This window comes from Drosophila rhopaloa, unplaced genomic scaffold (assembly GCF_018152115.1).
Source record: "Drosophila rhopaloa isolate 14029-0021.01 unplaced genomic scaffold, ASM1815211v1 contig_3, whole genome shotgun sequence".
NCBI classification, from domain to species: domain Eukaryota; kingdom Metazoa; phylum Arthropoda; class Insecta; order Diptera; family Drosophilidae; genus Drosophila; species Drosophila rhopaloa.
This window is the reverse complement of record NW_025335123.1, coordinates 23,124,846-23,147,347: the sequence shown is the minus strand read 5'-3', so window position 1 is coordinate 23,147,347 and position 22,502 is coordinate 23,124,846. Positions and strand designations below refer to the sequence as shown.

General features: G+C 38.8%; 2 protein-coding genes across 5 annotated transcripts in view; one reads left to right on the top strand and one right to left on the bottom strand.

Moving 5' to 3' along the window:
- Positions 1-22,502, bottom strand: part of LOC108049702 — a 74,304-nt gene that overhangs the window by 26,682 nt on the left and 25,120 nt on the right. For all 4 annotated transcript variants that reach the window (XM_017130983.1, XM_017130984.1, XM_017130985.1 and 1 more), the window contains one exon: positions 6,579-6,631. The gene's annotated coding sequence lies outside the window, so the exon portion shown is untranslated. The remainder of the gene's footprint in view (positions 1-6,578; positions 6,632-22,502) is intronic.
- LOC108049704 lies at positions 14,964-16,256 on the top strand. The gene is made up of 2 exons (XM_017130987.2): positions 14,964-15,444; positions 15,500-16,256. Exons 1-2 carry the CDS (start codon positions 15,344-15,346, stop codon positions 15,795-15,797), a joined length of 399 nt encoding a protein of 132 aa, XP_016986476.1. The 5' UTR covers positions 14,964-15,343; the 3' UTR covers positions 15,798-16,256.

Here is a 22,502-nt window from a genome sequence, read left to right as displayed (position 1 = left end):
ATGGCAAAGAGCGTGGGCTGCAGATTGCCAAACACATCGCCATTGTATTTCAATCAGGCTATTGGCTTCGAATTCAATTTTATTTCGATCCTTTCAATTGAGGCGATCAATTAAGGATGCTCTTTGGAAAACTCGACATCTATTTCAACTCAATTTGATTGCCTTTTATTTTAATGATCAACGGAATAACACATTTATATTTATAGTTTAAAGAGCTAAATAATATTCGTTTTATTTAATCACCTTAATTAAATTTCCCAAATATTGTGCTTTCATGTTCTCGCCACAAAAAACAACAATAAAACCCAATTAGATTGAGATCTGACTATGTGATGGTAAAATCATAAAAACTTTTCGCTTTTCTTTTGTTTCCGACGATTACACCTGAGTATTATCTGTTCGCTGATTATATAGTTTAACACTTTTCATTCGCAGTTCGTGAAAATAAAACAAAAAAAAAACTGGGAACAGTTTTCTTTTTCAAGGGGAGTTTTTTGTTTGCCGCTTCAGTTGCTATAGTTGTTCTTGCTGTTTTTTAGTTGTTGTTCTTATTGTGGCTTTTGTTGTTGGGCGGAAGTGGCTCGTTGGCAAAGGCGCGCTTTGTATTTCGCAAATGTTTGCGGCCTTTTCAATAGTATTTTTCACACTTGTGAAAAATAAAACTTAACTGAACATTTTGTTGTGGCTTCTGCCGCTGGGTGTTGCTTTTGTTGTTGTTGTTCTTGCTTGATTCAGTGTTGTCGTTGCCGCCTTTTATTGTTTTAATTACACGCGTTTTTCCGCGCATTGTTTCAATGACCGTCACAAGCCTTTTTCCCCCTGTCAGTTTTCCCCGTTTTTCCGACCTGCACACCGCACAAATTTTTGTTGCCGCCGTTTGTTTGCAAAATGAAGTGGTCATATCTGAACCCTCATCCCGCCTTCTCCACCCCCATTGCCCCCCCACTCAGCCCCAACCCCTCGAGGCATTAATGATAATTTCAAAATGACATGAACGCAACTCCCAGGGATGGACTTGCGAAGTCTATGGAGGGCTGTGAAATTAACCGGAAAAATATGCATCGAAATAACCCGGGAATCAACAGAGTGAAATAGATAAAAAACCTAGGACCAGGACCTGAGTTTAAAAATATTTATATTCCCTAAATTAACAAAAAGGAAGGACTTAATTTAAAATCATAAATCAAAACTCAACATTTGGAAATTATTCGCAGATGCAGAGAAAGAAAGGTGCTTTCGAAGCTTTAAGCATTCCCTAATTCTTAATAGACTTTGCTTAAATATGATAACATGAGTAACTGATTTTAAATTAATCACAATGATTTTTAAAAAAAAGACTTGAATCGAAGAAGACTTCAATTAAATAATCTTCCTGAGTTGCTAATAACCGATTGTTGGTTCAGAAATCACTAAATAGGCTGGAAGAAGACCGGAAAATTGTTATATAAATTAAAATAATAAATTATTAATATGTACGATAGCCGCAGCACCATCCCTAATTTTTCTTCCATCTCCAAGGCTCGACGTCGGCGGCATTGTAATCAATGAACTGGCGGGCCACAGTCCAGTTTGCAGTTTGCAGTTCGCAATCCGCGATTCACAGTTCGAGTTCGGGCAACCCCAAGATAAATGAAATAAATGAATGGCCGCCTCTTCTCTCTCCGTCCGCGCACTTTAATGCCTTAATGAAAAATGCATTTTTAATTATTTTTTGTTCATTTACAGTCAACTTTTTGCTGGTCGCCGTCGAGTTGGCTGACGTTCGATGGCTTATGCGGCGTATGTGTAATTTATTGTGCTTAATATTCATCTCATCGTTGACAAGTTTAAGTTGGCATTTGCAAAACGGACTGACCAACTGTTAATGTGATCTTATCCATTACTTTTTTCTTCGAGTGCATGAGATGCAGGTGGAAACCGTTAGTTTTAGATCGAGTTTCCATGGCAGCAGCAGCAACAACTACTGCCACAATGGGAAAAGCCAGCAACGTCGAGGGCAAATATCGTATTTCAACATTTGTTTAAGCCAAGTCATTGATTTGCTCAGGTAGCAAACGTAAACTGCGAGAAAAGGGTATTTCAATTGTTTAAATGAAATTGCTTTTCCAAATTTACGAAACACGGCTTTGCAGAAAAATGGCCTAAAGCCTGCACTTCTAAGCCCATAACTTGTCCTAAGGACATCCGATTTCAAAATGGAATGCCTCAAAACGATTGTGGTTTTATACTCTAAAAATCTGTGTTTATACCCTTGCAGAGGGTATTATAATTTTGGTCAAAAGTGTGCAACGCAGTGAAGGAGACGTCTCCGACCCTATAAAGTATATATATTCTTGATCAGGATCACCTCCTGAGTTGATATAGCCATGTCCGTCTGTCCGTCTGTCCGTCTGTCCGTCTGTCCGTCTGTCTGTCCGTCTGTCCGTCTGTCTGTTTCTACGCAAACTAGTCTCTCAGTTTTAAAGCTATCGAATTGAAACTTTGCACACACCCTTCTTTCCTTTGCACGCAGTATATAAGTCGGAACGGCCGGGATCGGCCGACTATATCCTATAGCTGCCATATAACTGATTGATCGGAAATGCCATAACTTTCGTGTTTGTAAAGTTAGGAAGTTGAGATTTTCTATGGGTTTTATATTTGGCCAATCAATCCGACTCACCAAATTTCATAAGGATCGGCCGACTATATCCTATAGCTGCCATATAACTGATTGATCGGAAATGCCATAACTTTCGTGTTTGTAAAGTTAGGAAGTTGAGATTTTCTATGGGTTTTATATTTGGCCAATCAATCCGACCTACCAAATTTCATAAGGATCGGCCGACTATATCCTATAGCTGCCATATAACTGATTGATCGGAAATGCCATAACTTTCGTGTTTGTAAAGTTAGGAAGTTGGGATTTTCTATGGATTTTATATTTGGCCAATCAGTCCGACCTACCAAATTTCAAAAGGATCGGCCGACTATATCCTATAGCTGCCATATAACTGATTGATCGGAAATGCCATAACTTTCGTGTTTGTAAAGTTAGGAAGTTGGGATTTTTTATGAGTATTAAGAATGCATTATATGAATAATTTTGGAGAATATAATTTACAGAGTATTCTGCAAGGGTATATCAACTTCGGCTCCGCCCGAAGTTAGCTTTCCTTTCTTGTTTTACTTTAGTTTTTATTTTTGGGTCGATTTTTCGTCATTTTCAATGATTTTCGAAAAATGGATTTGCAGAAAAGTGACCGAAAACATGCACTTTTAAGCCCATAACTTTTCTTACAGACATCCTATTTTAAAGTGGCCTACCACAATCATGGTTTAATTCTCTAAAAATTTAGTTTTTATTTTTGGCTCGATTTTTCTTCATTTTATGACCCTTTATTACTCCTTTCATTTTTTGTAAAGAATTTCCAATCTTGATATGCATTTTTAAAAAGCAAATTTATCATTTCAGTGTATCAGCAAAGGCGAAAGCAAGAGCAAGTCTTGTCATTCATTAGGATAGCATGTCATTCATTAGCTCATAGCAAACCCTTTCGGATCCAGTCGCTGCACCCAGCTACCAGTTACAAATTTATGGGGAGATAAGGGGTGAGTAAGGGGTGAGTAAGGGGGGAATGAGGGGTGAAAACAGGGGAAACGGAGAGTCTGGCGACAATGACAACAAAATACGGCGGAAGCAACGCGCCGTGGATGTCATCGGGTTTCAGACAAATTTGTTTTTGCATCACTTAAGACGAGGTAAGCGAATGGGTGCGAGTGAGAGGGCAGAGGGAGCTGGGAAAAAGATGGCAATAGAGAACAGAATATGCTGCTTAATTAATTATTTTGGTTTTGAAATGTGGGAAGAAATAGTAAAAGCTGGGAGTTATTAGCACACCAACGTAGTCATAATAACATGCAGTTCAATGTTAGGTTAATAAAATATTAAAAATTTATTCAATACTGCCATTGCTTCTAAGCGAATTATTACTTTTGGAATGAAATGACCTTGTGAACATCCACTTTGGTTCGCTTTAAACTCAGCTCAATCATCCTACTATAATCTTAAAACGATAAGCCAGAATTAACCTTCTTGGTTAAAGCTTCTTATAAAATTTTCCATATCGATTCGGAATCTACGTCGTGCCGAAACTTTTTGCTGTTGTCGGTTGCCCAATAACAGCATTATAGAAATTACCTCTAATGCGAAGTGCATGTAATTGTGACATTGTCGTGTCAATGAATCGTATCAAATCAAATCGAAATGATAAGCGACTTGCAACATAGCAAGTTGGTTGTTCAACCAACCGAATGGAATGGAACCAACGTCGCCATCTTTTTATGTCAGCTGAACAGTGGGAGAAAATGGAAATGAAAATAAAAGTTTCAATTACAGAGTGTCCGCACTGGGTCGGCTGAATTTTGTTTGAGGGGCCGCAGGGAAAAGCGAAAAGCTGACGAGACACTTAATTACTGGTTTTTCCGCTTCACCAAACGCAACATGATTTTATTTTGAAGGTGAATGACGCCGGCTGTGCGACTTTCAGTCAACAATTTGTAAGGCGGTCAACGAAAATAAGCACTTTTCAAGACACAGAGTTTAAGTTTCAAATTTCTGTAAATAGGATTATCAAATTAGGTGACAAGGTTTCCATTGTTTTTTTTTTACTACCATTTTATATCCTATATTTACATGTTAGGGTTATATTTTCGACTCTATTCTCCAAACATTTTGAAGTCTACACAACATGGCAGACAATATATATTGAAAACCAATTGCATGGATGTAAAATCACAAGTTTTTTAAATTATAGACTTTTTATTTTTGTTTCAAAGAAACAATTTAACAGCGACTTGATTGTTTTTGATCAGAGGCAGAACATTAGGCAAATATTACTGCTTTTTGGCCAGCAGACCCACAACTCTGCGGCAATTAGCCCAACTGACCAGCCAAACAAAGGCCGTGCCGTATTCAATGCAAACAATTTGCTCAATTCATTGCGGGAATCAATCGCCTGTTTAGATTCAAGGCCGTTTGGCAGCCAAATTAAAAGCACAAAAACAAACACAGACATAAAGCAATTTAGAAGCACGAGAAAAAAAAAGAACTAGTAATAAGCTAGCAGCTTTAAGTTAAAAACATTTTGTTGACATTTTCGCAGGGAACTTCGGGGGTCCCAAAAGGCCAAACATGACTGGCATTCGAGATGCGAATCTTGTGAGTTGGTTTCCCCATTTTCGGGGATTGCATTCGCATTCTTTGCGCTAATGACAATCGCAAATGTCTTACGGGCCACAGTTTTCCCTCCTCTCCTTATCGCTCCCTCAATCTCAATATTTGCCCTGAATGAGACACTAAAGTGAATTATTAGTTGTGCAAATAATTGCACAGTTGGCTTTGCACAATGTCTCTCCCTCGACGAGGATTCCGCCGACAGCTTGTGGCAATATTTGGTCAGCGTAATGGCAGCAGACCAGGGAAACGTCCCTAACGGCGAAAGCCCTATAATCAGAAAGCGTGATTTCGGGAGAAGAGGCTTCCGAGGCAGCTAATTTTCCTACATAATTAAATATATATATCTAATATAACACTATCTCAGGCGATGCACTTAAATTGTATTACCCCGAGTCGTTTGTTTTATTATCTTCACTTTCTAATTTCACTGCAGTCAGTTGTTCAGTAACAATTAAAATCAAAAGACTCACATATTTAAAATCAATCTAGCAGCCTCATAACAGTAGCTAATTCTACCCCTCTTCAAATTAATGAACCCAATCAGTCCTGCCTCATCTGCATTCAATTCCAAGTGCCACAGTGTGTGTCATCGCCACCGTAATTGGAAACATGAAAGGAAGTAAGCTGCAGTTTATATACCCTATAAACAAATTTACATCAATTTATTCGATCGTTCATATAATAGCTTTATAAGTGCTTTGGTTTTTAGAAATTTTAAATTGTACAAAAAATAATGTATATGTGCATATGTTGGGAAACGAAGTAAGTAAAAAAGAAGTAAATCATGAACTAATTTCAAAGTACAAAGTACTAAGAACTTTATAAGGTCGAAAATCTCATTTTCACTGTGTGGCTAAGTTTTGACTGAATATTTAATACCCTCTGCAATTGTACTAAAAAGGGGGGCCAGAAAACAAAATGTTGTATTTCAACGCCATCACAGTGTGATCGAGATGATGGTGATGATTATAATAACGATGATGATGAGGTCGGCACATTCCAAAGGCGTGACTGGATCCCCCTTTCATTCAATCCCTTTTATAACCCCTGATGACGTTGCAGTCAGCGTGTGATTTTTTCCATGGGCCAAACAGTCCATCTGTCTATTAAAGCGAGGCACCTATTTGCATTTGCTTCCCTTCTGTGACCCGACCCCCCGTTCTCCCCCACTTTCCCCCCCTCTTTTCAGCTCAGCGGGCGGTGGTCGAGTTGCAGACATTCATGTTGGTTTATAGGTAAGGCGTGGTGCCTGGCATCCAGCCTCCTACAATATCCACACCCATCTGAGCTGGAAAGCAATTTAGTTTAGGGGGAGGCCATGCCTTTTATAAATGCATTTCACACTCTATTTTGCACTCACCATTTAATTTGTGGACATTGGAAATATGGCCCAGGCTGCAACTCCCGTTTTAACTGCAAAAATGGAAGAAATAAAGGATAAAGAGTTAGTTGTCGGGTAGGCACACACAAATACATATATATGTCTGATATGGAGATTGAAATATAGATGGGAGGATGTGAGATGGGTTTATTTCAAGCCATGAAAAAGTTAAAAGAGATTTCAACCTTGGCTATGTATAAAAAGAAATGTTCGCTTTATTTTTAGAGCGATCAACTTCAAGTGGTTTTGAGTTCATGGTTATATTTCGTATTCACATTTCATCAATCATAATCTCCAACTTTACTCTGCTCCCATTACAAAATAGTTGACCCTCCTCCGGCAATCTGCATGTCCAACACGTATCACGTCGCCCTTTTCTACCTCCAACTACAACCAGGTGCCAAAAAGCGTGGGTGGTGCCACGAATGCGAATGAGCATCTCCTACCAGAGAATTAAACTCCAACTCATTATTTTACATTTGTTGTTTCCTTTTTCTGATTTATGACCCAGAAACGGAGAACGATCTTTTTTCCTGGACAATGTATAAGTATCTTGGTCGCAGTTCCGACGCTCGTGAAACGTGGAAACGTGAAATGTACGTGCGGTCATCTGTCATAATTCTCAGTCAGCCGCTTGGCCTACAAAATCGGTGGAAAATATATACAAATGGGGGAAGGAGGGAGGACAGACTGCGGTTTGTTCTCTGGTCCGTAGGCCAACTCAACCAACTCATCGGAACTCCAAAACCGAAAACAAGTCAACCATTGTCTATGTGCGTGCGCTTTGCTTAAATGTCAATTATATCACGCTTATTAGATTTTTGATGGCCTTCATCACGAGACGACGAGACGTTGATGATGATGATGATGCGAGAAAGCGCCGAAAAAAAAGGAGAGTCGCAGCGAAAATGTCATAGCTCTATATAAAGTAGATACTCCACATACGACTGCCAACGTAAAAATAAAAGTAATGCGTCGCTTCTTTTTTATGGCCTTTTAATGCGATCTTAACGCGTTTGTGTGACAAAGATCTGGCATGAGAAAGAGAAAGACAGACCCGACTGAAAGAAACAGCGCGGCGTGGACCAAAAAATTCAGTCTGTGAGAGACAGTGACAGAATTCTAAGCCCGTCTAGACGCAACAAATATTGACCAGGTTTTTTTTTTAAATCGGATCAAGTGGGTCAGTTGATCATTATGTTCGTGAGAAGCTCTGTACCGGAAATAGGCAATATCTGACCATATCAAGATGGAAATCCACGTCGAGATCAAAAGCAATACTAAAGTCAAGACCAAATGATAAAGCATATTCAGAATGTTGTCATATTTATATGGGTCAAGTTAATCCCATTATGTTAGGGCCAAAAAAGGGAATCTAAGATAGTTTTAAGCTTTTCGCACAGCTCTTTATTTTGAAGTTTTAGTTAATGATCGTTAAATTTATAAGAGCTATCCCCATAAAATAGATAAGCTTTTACCCTTTTTAGTTCACTAAAGAATCCACTCCTTAATGAAGCGAGTTCAGGGTGATAAAACGTTAATTAAGGTTACTTATTTTTAAGATCATAACAAGAGAGCATTGAGTTCATTATTTGATGATCCACATAATCGTGGGAATTCTTTGCAAGTGTAAGTCTTACTTTCTCCATATATAGGTTCTCTCTAAAAGATGCCTGAGGCTATTAGGTAATAAGTAATCCGAGATTCTTAATTAGGTCAAGATCAACACAAACATTACAAAATATTTACACTTTTCTTTTAAGGCTTTCATGAGGCCTCGATTAAATGACTGAGGTAGGTAGGATTACAGATACCTTCCGGTTTAACTCTTTTTCTTTTTTTCAACAATAAACTTAAACGAGAAAGGAAGCACTCATCGGCAAGCCGAAGTTGTTATACCCTTTCAGCTGTTCAAAAATTAAATATTCTATAAAACGACTATTTTTCAATATGTTTACGTATAAGCCTAAAAATAATGAACCTATCTTAAAATTTGTATCTTTCCTTCCTATGTCATTGATATAGTCGTCTTATTTTAATAAAATTAAATTCTGAAATTGTTTGAAATTACCATATATCGGAGTATATCTCAATATATGTTAAGAAACAACTAGTAATAATATCATTTATAGGGTCGGAAATGTCTCCTTCTCTGCGTTGCAAACTTTTGACTGCTATTATAATACCCTTTGGAAGGGTATAACGAGCTGTCCGGCCAGCAGCAGGGGCTATATAACTTTGTTCCGCCAACGTAACGACATTTTGTACGACCCCATTTCCAAAGTCGTAATAATTTCATGAAAAACGCAGCGACGTCGACTGCATTTTGGTTTTCACTCGCAGAAGGGCCAAAAAATAGAGGGAGGTAATGTGCTAGTAAAAGGTATTTTAACGCTGGAATGCCTCCTTCGCCTCCCTCTTCAAATGTCGGAAAATGAGTCGGAGGAGTTTTCCTCTTCGGCTGCTTTGTCATGAAAAATAACTTCGCTTCGTTGAAATGACAGTCACGATTTTGTTTTTCTTTTCGCTCTTTTTCCTCTGGTTTTTGTGTGTCTTCCTTTTCTTCTTCATTTTTTATTCCTGGCCACGTTGTCTGGTTTTTTTATGATTTCCATTCTTCATGATACTTTTCTTGTGCTTCTTTTCGAACAGTGTATCAGGCTAAATGAAAGCTGATGAATTTATTAAATTCCCCTGTCTCGGCGAAATATGAAGTGAAGGTTGGAAAAAATGGGTTGGAAATAACGTTGTCTAGCAACTTTGGCCCAAAAATGTCAACGAAATGACAAGGTAAACACATAAAGATTTGGTAGCAATATATAGTGTTTTAAACCATTTCTTTGATTCACAGTGATTCCTTCTGTTGGAATCATTGTTTAATTTCCTTCTATACATTATTTATTACATATTTCATAGAAAGGACGTAATTTATTTTTTATTTCCAAGATACACTTCGGCTCCGTTCTTCCAACGAAATGCGATTCAGAGATTGACAATGTTTATGTTTTTATTTTTTGATCCTCATTTTTACCCTCACCAAATAAAGCTAAACAAGAATGGAAAACTTTGTTCCGTTTCCGACCGTATTTCCCCTGTTCCTTGCCCAAATTATTTTCAAACAATTTTTCTCCCCTGCCTCCGGGAAACTCTTGGTAAACTGCGGCGGCTAATAAAGAATGTAAATGGAGCAAATTGCTTGGCCGAAAGGTGAAATTTCATAAATTTCGTAAAAGGAAGAAAAAAAAAATCGAATGTCCGCGGGGCGGAACGCCGGAAAAGCGGGAAAAGCACGTGAAGAAAACACATAGGGCGGCGTAACTTTATTTGAACAAAACTTGGCCAACAATCGTAAAAATTGCACTGTACCATTAATCTAAAGACCCTGCCCAATCTTCGCTTGCCTTTTTTGGGGTCTCCAGTTTCGAGTTCTAAGTTCCACCTGCCCAAACGCTGCCACGCCCTCTGATATAAAAACGTTTAGACCTAATTGTTTGGCGCTCCTTTTACTCCATTTTACTTGGAATGTCCTTCATGGGTTAAGCATTTACGTAAAGTCCTTTTAAGTAATTCTGGGTGGATTTGAGTAGTATAAACCGCCATTTTTATTAAACTCCATTCAACAGTGCAATCAAAATTTTCCAAATATAATTTTTTTGACAAACTTCTTGTGAACTTATAATAATTAAATATTACAAAACTTTACTTGCACTGAATAACATTATATTATGTAGTTTAAATAGTTTTAAGCCCGGGTTTTAAAAATTAAATCGACAAATTATTTCAGAGATAAAAGTTTGGTTTTCCAGGGCATTTCTTTTTAAACCAGTTTAATCTTATACATTTTACTCTTTTAAACAATTCTTAATGTCGCAGAGTATTCCCATCATCGACTAGTCTTTTAAGATTTTTTCCCTCAAAATTTTCTTTTTCTTGAGCTTTTCCTTAATTTTTTTCGGCAGCGTTAAAGGTTATTGCTTTTGTTGAAATTGTTGGGTGCAACGATTTGTTTCATGGGGTCTGAATTAAGTTTTTTTTTTGGCCGCTTTTGTTTAGCCATCATGGTATAAAACGCCAAATCAAAATCGGTCTTGAAACCGAAAAACTCAAGTCGCCGGCTGCTGCTGCTGTGAAACGGTTTTTAATGACCGAAATATTAAAATAAAAGGTGATACCTCTCCGCCATTTGCCCACCTTTTCCCTTTTTCCGCTTCGAATAACTTGAATGCTGTTTGTGCGGCCTTTTGTTTATGGTCAAATATAAATTCGCTGCTCCCTTTTTTTTTTTGTTTTTTAAGGGGCGGTCTTATGACACTTTTCATTTGGCCCCTGCGGCATTTGCCTTTCTTTAATGAAAAATTAAATTAATGAACGCACATTTGTGTTTCTGCTGCTTTTTTGCCTCTCCTTCTTTTGCTTGTGCAAACTTCTGGCAGGCAAATTAATTTGGCAATTGCAATAAAACTTTTCGCAGCAGCAGATTTGGCCCATTATTCTCGGCTAAAAAGATCGTCCTTAGCACTAGTAGCCATGTCCTGCTTATAACCAAAGCCATTAAGTAAATTGCTCGAAAGTTTGCTCCTTTCTCGCCCCTTTTGGAGTGTTTGGGTGATGGGGTGTTTGGTTTCGGTGGAAGAGGTAAAGGTAACCTAATACCCGCCTAATTGGCTGCCAAGATCCGATTTCCGGGCTACGGAACTTTAAGGTGGCTCTCGAGGAAAAGCAGATTGAATGCCATCAGGCAGGCAGGCGTTGTTGCAATGAGCAATAATTGCACTTTGACACGACCCTCACCCCCTTGCTTCTTCTTCCTGCTCATAATCCACCCCGGGAAAGAAAAGACAATGGACAATGGTCCCGTCCTGCTGCACCCCTCTTCCCTCTCTTCCTCCACACTAATAAATCCTTGTCACAATATCCCTTTGTTTTGCCATCTTTTTCACTTGAGCTGCGCAGGGGGAGCATTATCATCCTTTTTGAGTTTACAGCGCTATAATTCAAAACACATTCGCTGACTGACAGATAGAAAGAGACAGACTCGGGGGGCGGAAAGAGATGGGTAGCTAGATGATTAAGGTCCTGTCGGCACGCAAAATCAGCAGCAGCACCAACCATATGCCATTTGCCACTGGATTCATTCCTCATCCTCATTATCATCATCCTCCGATTCGGGCGCCATATGAGGCAGATTAATCAAAATAATCAGCCTAGGGATTAGTATTAATTTGAGCGATTAATAAAGAGCCGTTCGAAAAAAACTAAGATCGTGGCTGTTATTGAAAAGGTTATTTACAAAACGAAGCAGAATTACAAGAGCATTTGCCAGCTAACCAACAAACTGGTTTTCCCATTATTTCTAATAAAAAAGCATTGAAAGTTTAGGGATATTTATGTAGTATATTTATATAATTTATCACAAAACTAACCCGCAATTTGAACTGATACCTATATCACCGAAAGAGCGAGGAGGTGATCATGACCGAAGTCGATCCCGAGAGTAAGACTAATTAATGTGACCAGCTATTTATGAGAGAGTCAAAATTTGAAATGGGATTGCAAGTGCAAAAGTCCCGCTCTATACAAAACATATCCTCTTTGGCCTTTTCGCCGATAGACGAGCACTTTCAGGATACTTTAATTTTGTTGTTGGTGCTCTGCTTTTCCCCACCTTCTGAGCTCATCTTGTATCTTTAAGTGCACGAAAAAAAAATATATATATAGAAATATATACTTCCCCTTTGCAGCCCTATGTGTATGTGTACTTATGCCTTTCTCTGATGCTTGTGTGCTTAATTCCATTTTTATTTTCATTTGGAGACAACACAGGACAACAGGAAGCAGCGGCAGCGAGGATGTTTTGTTTGAGTTTTCAAAGGCAGGCAGCGCCAGCAGTGGCACACATTACTCCTCAACCATCCGCAGCCATTTGCACTTTTCCGCCTTTCCACCCAGTTGCTCCGGGAAATGGGGTCAAAGAAATTTAATTGGCAAGAAAATAGGAAGCTGCCGCGCATTTGAGCATTGTAAACAGTTTATTACACAGAGTGATCGACTACATTTTTTTTGATATCAAGGTAAAAATACCACAATACAAATATGTCGTTGGTAATGATTCAATCTAATGATTTTAAAAATCTAAATCTATTAGTTCTGGTTCACGTTTAAGCAAAGCTAGAAAAAAGTTTATCCAGGCTAGTTACCTATTGGTAACTGATAACAAAAATTGGAAACATAGATGTTATTAAACATATTCAAATTTTCAACACTACAGTTTAAATGTTATATTAGTCGGAAAACTAATTTATTTTTTTAACATATACGCATAAAATATTTCATTTTTGAAATAGCTGCATCGGTGTATAAACGTTGGCATCGTTTCTTGTTTTAATTCCATTTCGTACATTCTCATTATCACGAGGAATTTTTTTTAAATGGTCCAAGACAATCCTCACCCAATCACGGGAATTAATGTTAATTCCGTATATTCCCCAACCACTTTGGCCCAGCTGTGTATAATTTTCGACATTTGTAGTGCTCCCACTCTGAGGCCCAAAGTTTTGCCATCTGCCTGGAAGCATTATTTCCCTGCCCTCGTAAATCACAGCGAGGTGTGAAATTAAAAATAGTTTCTTTTGACATCTAAATGCGATTGTCAGTCATCTCGCCCCTCAAAACTCCACGACTTTTCTCGAGCGTGGGCGCCATCGAAATGAATTTATGACAGGCCAGTTTGGAAATATACACAATACAAGACATCATTCAATTCGGATTCACATTCCAACGCGTGCTTGGCGCATTCATTAAACGAAGTGGACTGCCCAGATGTGCGAGTTTGAATCCTTCCCTAAATTCCTGTTTATAATAACTTTTTTTACGCGACGAATAGCAATTTGTATTTTAAAAGTGCAATTGTCACGACTTTTTTATATCTTTAGGAGATGTTTTTGTATCTATCATAATTATAAATTATATATATCGAAATATATATATATATATATTATAATATAAAATTGATTTCTGATCGAGTCTCGCCACGTTCATAGTTCCACAACAAGGTGAGCAACTGGAGGCTGACTATCTGGGTATCCATTTGATATGTGAGTCATAAGTGCCGCCACTTCCGCCTGCGAAGGTTCAAGAAACTCCGAAAAAACACGCCTGAGATTTGTGAGTGGATTTGAGGTCGATGCCTGGGGCGGGGGCATTAAAAGCGCGATAAGTTTTTGTATTTCTCAGCTCTGTACTTGGGATCAGATATGTACTTTGGCTTCGCTTTAGGGTCACTCCGATTGCTTTTTGAACTCGAATTATGTTTGATTGCTCTTTAGTCTTCCTATAGTTCTCTTCTTTCCCTTGAATTCTTAACAGTTTTTTTTTTTGATATTCTCTGTTTTTATTTATTCTCTTGCCTTGTTTTAAAATTTATTTTACGTTCTGTTTTGAAATTCACAATTATAAATCTACTTGAATCCACTTCTCCACTTTTTCTGATTACTTTGGGGTTTTTTTCTAATCTTATCTAGACATCGCTTGACTTGGCCAACTGTGTGTTCTCGCATGATGTCAGCTTCTCCCAACCCCTTTGGCTTTTTTTTATATATAATCTTCGATCATTCTCTATTCAACGCGGCAGCAAAAACTATTTACAACAAACGAATCGAGGGGATAAAATTAAAATTAAAATTGTGAACAGCAGCAACTCCCTCCGCTCTGCCCCCTCCGATAATTGACTTGGACTTAACGCAATTAACAATCACAGGAAAAAAATCAACAATAAAAAAAGCTAACAAAATATATATGAAAATAATGAATAATCTCCGGCAGAAAAGTTGGACTGCGTGGGGAGTTGGATTGTGAATTCAATAACCGACACGGCCATAAATATAAACATGAATATAAATACCCAGCACAAATAAATATGAGTAATCTGAGTTCTCCGCTCGACGCGATGGTAATCCTCTGAAGGTTCACTCTGGCGGAAAGCACTCAAACTAACCATGAAAACCATCAAATAATCGGACGGCCCACCCACTTCCGGGTGGTTGTGGTTATATTCGTTATTTTCGGCCAGATGTGCTGCTCATCATCGTTATCGTTGAATATCAGATCGGTCAGCAAGTGGATATGGCCGCAGGTTGGCATAATCACCGATCACATTTTGCGGATGAGCGATCCCTATGCCCAGCAATTAGGCAGAGATTTTGTAAACAAGAGTTTAGACTAGGCGGTACCCTCTAGAATTGGTTTTGAAAATATCTTGTAGTAGATTTGTTTTAATAATGCAAAAAGGCCTAACAAATAACATAAACCGTTTCAATTTCACTTTTTTTTGAGTGTTCTTTTATATTCCCAAAGTTTTTGTATTTTTTTAATGGATTTATCAAAGATTAATGGGTTGATAAGTTAACATAGCTTATTTAAAATCCAGCATGCCCAATGAATTTTGCATATATATATGTGGTCTTACAAAAAGCTTATTAATTAGCTGAACAAAGTGAAGATGAGCACCTGCTGAGTTCGTGACTTAGCCAACTATCATACAAAAAACAATTTTTTATTTTTTTTTATGGTGACGATGACAAGACTACGCAAAAAAAATCAAAATTCAAAATTTTTTTGAATTCCGGTCGTGATTGTCAGATCGAAGCAAACAAATTCTCCGTTTCCATTTTGTCCACTTCGTCCTCTTCCCCCCTTCTCCTTCATTGTCCATAACCCATCCCAAAATTTTGTAATCGCAAGTCGAGATGTCGGCAATCTTGCTGTACGGAATTTGCCTGGGTTTATCCATTCTGCTGTTGTTTGTGGGTGCCGCTTTGGGTCCTCTGAAGCGATTAATCCTGAACAGGTAAGATCTATGGAAGCCAGAAGGATCATTATTTCGACGGTTTTCCGACCCCCAGGAGAGGTCGAAACCAACTGGCCGTGGTGCCAGCAGTATCAAATGCCGGGCAGAGGGCCTCGTACGATCCTTTGGAGCAATCCTCGTGGCACAAGTCCATTCGCGTTTACATCCGCTACTTGGCCCGCTATGTCCATGTGCCACCGGATTTGGAAGAAGCCGGGATGCCGGAGGAACTTCATCGCCATATGCAGGTCCTTGCCATGCTGCAGGATCTGTTCCGGACGGGCCGATTGCAAAGGACCTCCGTCCCCGTCTCCGACTCCGTGCCTGATCTCGATCTCGACCAGAATCGCTAGGAATGGGGAAACAAATGAGAAAGAATGGGGACCGCCTGAGTGAGAGGATGCCATTCAAGTTCATCATCCCCAATCCAATTCTATGCTTAAGGCTTCGCCATCGAGGAGTAATTATTTCCAGGCGGACTTCGGTTGCGGTGTCCCTAATACATTTTTAATTGCTCTGGCCGTTTAATTTCCCCCCCCCCAAATTAACATCCATTTCAGGAAGGTAGTGGAAATAGATTAGCCTTCCCGGATTGGGTGGGAACTTAGCCTAGTTTCCTGTTGCTATTTCAAGGACATCGCATGACAAGTAGGCATTATTTGCCTTGAACGATAGCTATTAAATTGACGAATTTGCAAATACTCTGGGATTAATATAATACATCATAAGTTAAATATTAAATCGCTGGCAATCAGCCAGCATTTCCGATTAAGGCTGATAAGCATTAAATTTGAAAACTTTCATTTATAATATATATATATATACTTTTTACTGCAACAAAATACTATAACCGACACACCCCGAACAACAAAAGCACTCCGGCGCTCCCGATGCCGTTCAAGGACCATGAACTCGCCAGGGAGCTGCTCAAGGATCCATGGTCGAAAGGAGGAAACAGGAGGATTGACATGTAACTGTTTGTCACACAAAATTAGCGTCGGGCGTCGAGTGCCGAGTGTCGGCAACATCATTTATCAATGTATCAATTGTGAGGCGACAGGCGACAATAAAAACAAAGGCACTCCAGTTGGCAAAAGTGAAAAGGGAATAGAAGGCTAGCTGAGATAGGGAAAAAGTCATCCAAGACGAGGGTTGAAAATTGGCAATTGGAATCGGAAGCGGAGACATGTTCCATGTTGACGTGGACTTTTCCAGATTTTCCGAGATTTGCTCCCTCGCGTGAGTAAGGATAATTAGCTAGAGATTTGACAGTTGACTAGTGAGGGTTGCTCTGGACAAAGATTGCAAGATTATTCGATTTATAAAAGAATTACTTGGAAATTATCTGGTATTTTGTGTTTATCTGACTGCCGACACTGTCAGGTAATTTAGTTTTTATTAATTTAAAGTACTTGGAAAAACTAAAATATTATTGCTTCTAGAAGATTTATACAGCAAAGATACTTGGATATATGTATATATTTTAAGCGAAATATTTAAGCCAGAAAATCAATTCCATGGCAGGTTTCACCTCTTTATTTAGCCCATTTAAATAAAAAAAAAATGTATATTGCGAGTGCCGCTAAAATGCTCACAACTCATTGGCAGAGGCCCATAAATCTGTCATAACCGGAGCGACCAAAGTCAAGTGATACACTCTGTCAGTTCTACCCGCTTTGAGGCCATCCCATCCAACTCATTGAACTGACGTTTCAATAACATTTTATCACAATTTACTTTAGTTTTCTGGTTTCAATTTTACTGGTCGCACGCGCGGTTTCTCTGCATACTTAAAAAGCTGTTTTGTTTTTCTGGCCAGGGGTCACAATATTCACCATTCTCCATATAACCATCGTTATTATTATCTTCGCATAGCCATCGTTATTATTATCTTCGCATAGCCATCGTTATTATTATCTTCACCCACATTGCAATGCAGTTTTGTTTTACGTTTTTCGACACGCTCAAAGTTTATTAAGCGCTACCCTTGGCTCATCGACTGAATGACTGAATGTCTGAATGACCGACAGACTGAATGACTGACTGAACGAGTGAACGTGGGGACTCCAATGTTTGGTGTTCAATTTGGCTTCGATCAAGCAGGGCAGTGAGTAAATATTTACCCATCGTTTGGCAACCGAAGGTCGTTTCTTGGCCCTGGTTCAAATCGACTTGCCGCGCATTTAAACCTCCCAATTTGTCACATATCGTGCTTACTGTATAAACTATGAATAGCAAAATACTCTCCCCTATCAATTAATTTTAGAAATGTCCACTGGCTGTGTTTAATGGCAATTTGGGCCACAGTTTTCAAAATATTTGCTTGCCATGTTGCGCAGATTTATATTTGATTAGTCTGCCCGGCATATTAGAAATATAAACATTTTTCATCAGCCAAAATGGTTTTTATTTTATGATGGCCGGAATGATGTTGTTTACTATACAGAAATAGGCAAATTAGTTAGTTAAGCTTTATTTTCTGTGGAATTATGAGTTACTCATATACAGGAACTTACATCTAGCTTAAGTAAATTTCACCTCGTAATCTTGTTTGTCTTCTTATCGATAGGCAATCGATCGATAGCACAATTGTTTTGCTTCATAATTTCATCACTCATCGATGGCGACACCCATTGAACAAGGCTAAACAAAAACGAAACAAATCTCGTAAAACTCCACTTGACATTTGTCCCCATCGAGTGTCGTGCTGTCTCTATCACCTCGCATCCCGCCGTCTCTTTCGTCCGCATCGTGTCCTCTCTCTCCCCCTCTTTCAGAGGTCCCATCCCCATGGTGCGTTTGACGTTTGCTGAAATGTCAGCGAAATTTTAACTGGCAATTTGCAGCAGAGCTCGCGAGCTCCTGTGCTGCTGTCCCCCTTAGTTTTCCTCGACTTTTCCCCCTGCTTTCCCCGCATTTTTTCACACGTAGAGTGGTCCAGACGGGGGAGCAAATGGAATGGGGACAAAGGGGCAGACAGACAGTTCGACTCCTCTTCTCCTCCCTCTACAATTTTCCAGAGCGTGCAGCTCCGTCTGTGTTCATCTTTTCCCGCTTTTGCCCTGCTTCTCTTCGCCCTGCAACAAAACGTGGCACAATATGTTGCTGTGTCTGGATGTCTGGGCCCTGCCTATATAGCCCTTGTATAGCCCCCACTTGAGTTTTGTGTGCTTTCGTTCGTTGGGTGCGACTGTTGTTCCACCCACGTCCAATATATCGTTGTTTCTCTCAGCGAGCGTTTTTGGTAATGGTGTCAAAATAATTTGGGCTGTCATTTATTCGGTTGCCACGACCCTTCTTCTCCTAGTGCTCCTTTTGCCGCCCCTCAAGGTAAAATTGTGCGACTAAAGCTTCGGTCAGCGAAAAAGAACGGGGCAATGGCTTCTAAAAAGGGGGCCAATAAATGGTAGACGGTTATGTGAAAAAGGGGTTAAAAGGTTTAGGGGTCAGATTCACAACAACTTTCATTTCTGTGTTTTTATTGCCCAAATTACGTAAAGTAAATAGGAGAGGAGAGGACAAGGGTATGTTGGTGCCCAGGTCAAGCTCTAATTGATTTTCACTAGCTATTATATGCACATGTGAATAAAAATACATTTTTTTTGTAGCACAAAAAAAACACACACACTAAACATGTGCTTTGTAAAATGGAATTTATTGCTAATTCAAACTTTATATTTTTATTAAATATTCACTCGAAATAATATTATCCTTAAATGGGTTGATGTTTCTAAAAAAGAGCCGAGAAATATTCTGATTTATGAGATCATCCTCTTACGATTGTTGTGCACCCCGGAGGGACTTTCCTTTGTTTTGGCTTGAATTTATTTTGCCTTGCGTTCGATAGTTGTTTCATAAATCATTGCTTCCTTTTCGTCGCTCATATGGCACAAAAAAATCTCTGATTGATGGAGAACAAGAGCAGACACAGGAGCATGAATCGCTTAAATGTCAATTGCTACCCACAAAAAAAGGAGGGAAAATCTGAAAGCCATAAGGCTCACTCCCTAAAACCCCACAAACCCCCCTCATCATCATCATTTTGCTTTTGTTTGTTTGCTAATAGCTTGTTAGCCATTTCAAAAACAATTTTCTTACTTACACATTCAACCAACAACGACACAATGGCATATAAACAACAACATTAGACAGCAACATGTGTAGCCCATAACTTCCCACTGCCCCGCCCCATTTCCCAGCCCACCCCTTTGCATGTCCTTTTCCTGCTCTGTCATAATTCAAGGCAAAGAACAAAAACGAAAAGCAGAAAAAACGTTAGAGAGCAAGGGAAAAGAATGGTTGGAATAAGCAAAGGCTGGCTGTTTGTGTTTGGGGCAGAGTGGGGAAAATGGTGAAAAGCACGACACACACAGGCACATATTGACAGCTCTTGCCATAAATTTTACAGGTAACAAGCTACACCCCAATCCCCAGTCTGAAGCAAAGCAAAACTTCTGCTAACTTGCTCCAAATACTCAGATTATTTTTGAGAAAAAACGCCGTCTGGCACTGGCACAGAAAAGCAGGTGATCGATCGATCATTGTTTTTCTAAGATAAATTCATAAGAGTTTCACTAACTGTAGGAAGAACTTTATTTTAGAAACTTAAATATAGTTAAACATTGATTGTTTATTTTTTATATACTCTCATCTGTAGTTTGAGTTCGAAAGTTAAATATTATTGAATTAAATGATTGATAAATCAGTTCATAAAACTTTGAACCCACTAGTATAATATTTCTTAGTAAAATATTTCTAACTCCCTATGTAACTAATATTCTTGCCCAATTATGTTCTTTAAAGTCTTAACGTTTTACTTCGTCACTAAATGTCCTTAAAAAAGCCTTTATAAAAGGACTGCAATCCCCAGTTACCATTCCATCTTTCCTGATAAACATAACCTGGCAGATACTTGAATCTCCTTCCACTCGTTTGCTTGGGTTAAATTCAATTTTTCCCAGCTTGTTGCTAATATATCATGACAAAAGAAGGGTTGTTTTGCCTATCTCTCGTTTTGTTTTATATTTTTTTTTTTAACTTTTTTGTAATTGCGGCTGAAAAAGCCAGGCTGTTACATGTCCCCGTGTTTTGTTTTCTGCACAAACTTTGTCGCAAGTTTGCCTGTGCCTTTGTCGCCTTTTTTCAACCCTTTTTCAGAACGCATCCGGGGCGGAAATTCTTTCCCCCGCATGTGTTAATGGCAAATTAAAATTCACTTAACAACATTCCACTTTAGTTTCTAATTTGAAATTTCATTTGGAGACTGCACTTCCCATTTGGATGGTCCTCGTTTTTTATTCAAATGCCAAAAATTCTCGTTAAGAATTTATGAGCCGAGCCACAAAAGCCGCAGACACCGCTCATGCAATTTGCATCCTGTGGGTGCTCCACCCAGAAATGGGTTTACGTAGGGGGTTTGCGGGGGTTTTCAAAGGGTTTCAGAAGGGGTTTACAGAGCGGGTTGTCAATAATAAATTAGCAATGCGGTAGCGAAAATATTTGGAGTACAAAAACGAACCCCGAATACTCTTAAAGCATATAAAAAGCAATTCAGGTTATACTGCTTATACATAAGTTATTTATAAGTTATATGAATACTTACTACAATTTTTTTTAAGAGTGACTTATGGGACTTTCAAAATCTTGCATGAGCGTTTATTTTTTAATGTTTTTAATTTGAAGTTTTTAATATTAAAGTTTGGAATACCTTTTCTTGTTTGGAATCTCCCCTCAGAACTTTCCTTTTTCCAATAACAGGTAATCCTAGGATTTTCCACCCAATGTGAAAACAGCCTTACCATTTATTTCCCACTCATCGAGAGAGTATGCATGGTAATGCAAAAAATTCCCAGTGGCCGTGTCTGACTCTTCATATTTCCTTGTCCTCTGGGGGCGTCTTAAAAGCTTCTGTTCGTTTCGGTTCCTCCTCCACTCCCTGCACTTTCCTTCCACTCTTCGGAGCACGGGAAACGAAAACCTCTTTGGCCAGGGAAGGAGTCTTACTCAATTGAAATCAATTAAAAATCAATCAACTCAAATGTAGTGAAAAACAATTTTTAATTGAAAAGCAGGAGCCGAAAGTGGGGAGAGGTGAGAGTTCCGGAATCCGGGATCCTGTATCCTGAATTCCGGACTGGACCTGGCGGCACCTGAGTGCTGAGTGCTCAATCCTGAAGTTCAAGTGGCTTCCTCTTCCACTTGCAAAAAGAAAAAGGACACACCACATACATGGGCAACTGGAGAGTAAAGTGCATGAATATTTTATGAAGATAAATAAGGATAAAAACTTCAAACGACCACGAAAAGTGGTCGCTGCTTGAAAAAGTGGGTTGAAATGCGGACCACTGGGCGTATGAGCAATGGGATTTGGCATTTCCATTTGCATTGCCAACCAATTGAAACAGAAATCAAAGAGTCGGCTGCCGCACTACTTTGATTGCCAATGCGCAAAACTTTTCCACCATATGCTAAAAAAAAGTGGTTAAAAACTGATGGGAAATGGTGCGGCGAAGCGGGTGGCTGTCTTTTTGGAGCATGGACAAACCGCTAATGTTGTCTGCGGCCGAGTTAGAGGAAGAATAAGTTTTAGATACCCTGTTGTGAAAGGTATATACTTTTTGAAGTGAATAAAGTCAGTGTTACGTTCATCTAAAAATCAATATCGTAAAAATCAAAATATTTAATATTATAAATATTATATAAAAAGTTGTTTTGATTAAAAACTAGAAAATTACTTTGGATTATTATTATAATACCATTATATTTGAAAAATAACTCACCATTAAGAATTGTATCCAAGTTCTTACTTAATTACAAGGTATTTAAATAGTCCAAACCACCCAAATGGGTCTCCATTTAATGAACTTTGGCCATCGCCTGCATTATGAGCAGAATGCTCCAAACAACAAACAAACAAACTGCAAACGGAAAAAAGCCAAACTCATTTTAAAGCTATTAAGAGAAGTAGGAAAAACGTCCGAGCAATACTACACAAAAGCAGAGAAAGAACTATCAGAAGAAGCATAATAAGGATAATACGAGGACAGCTGAAACTAGAA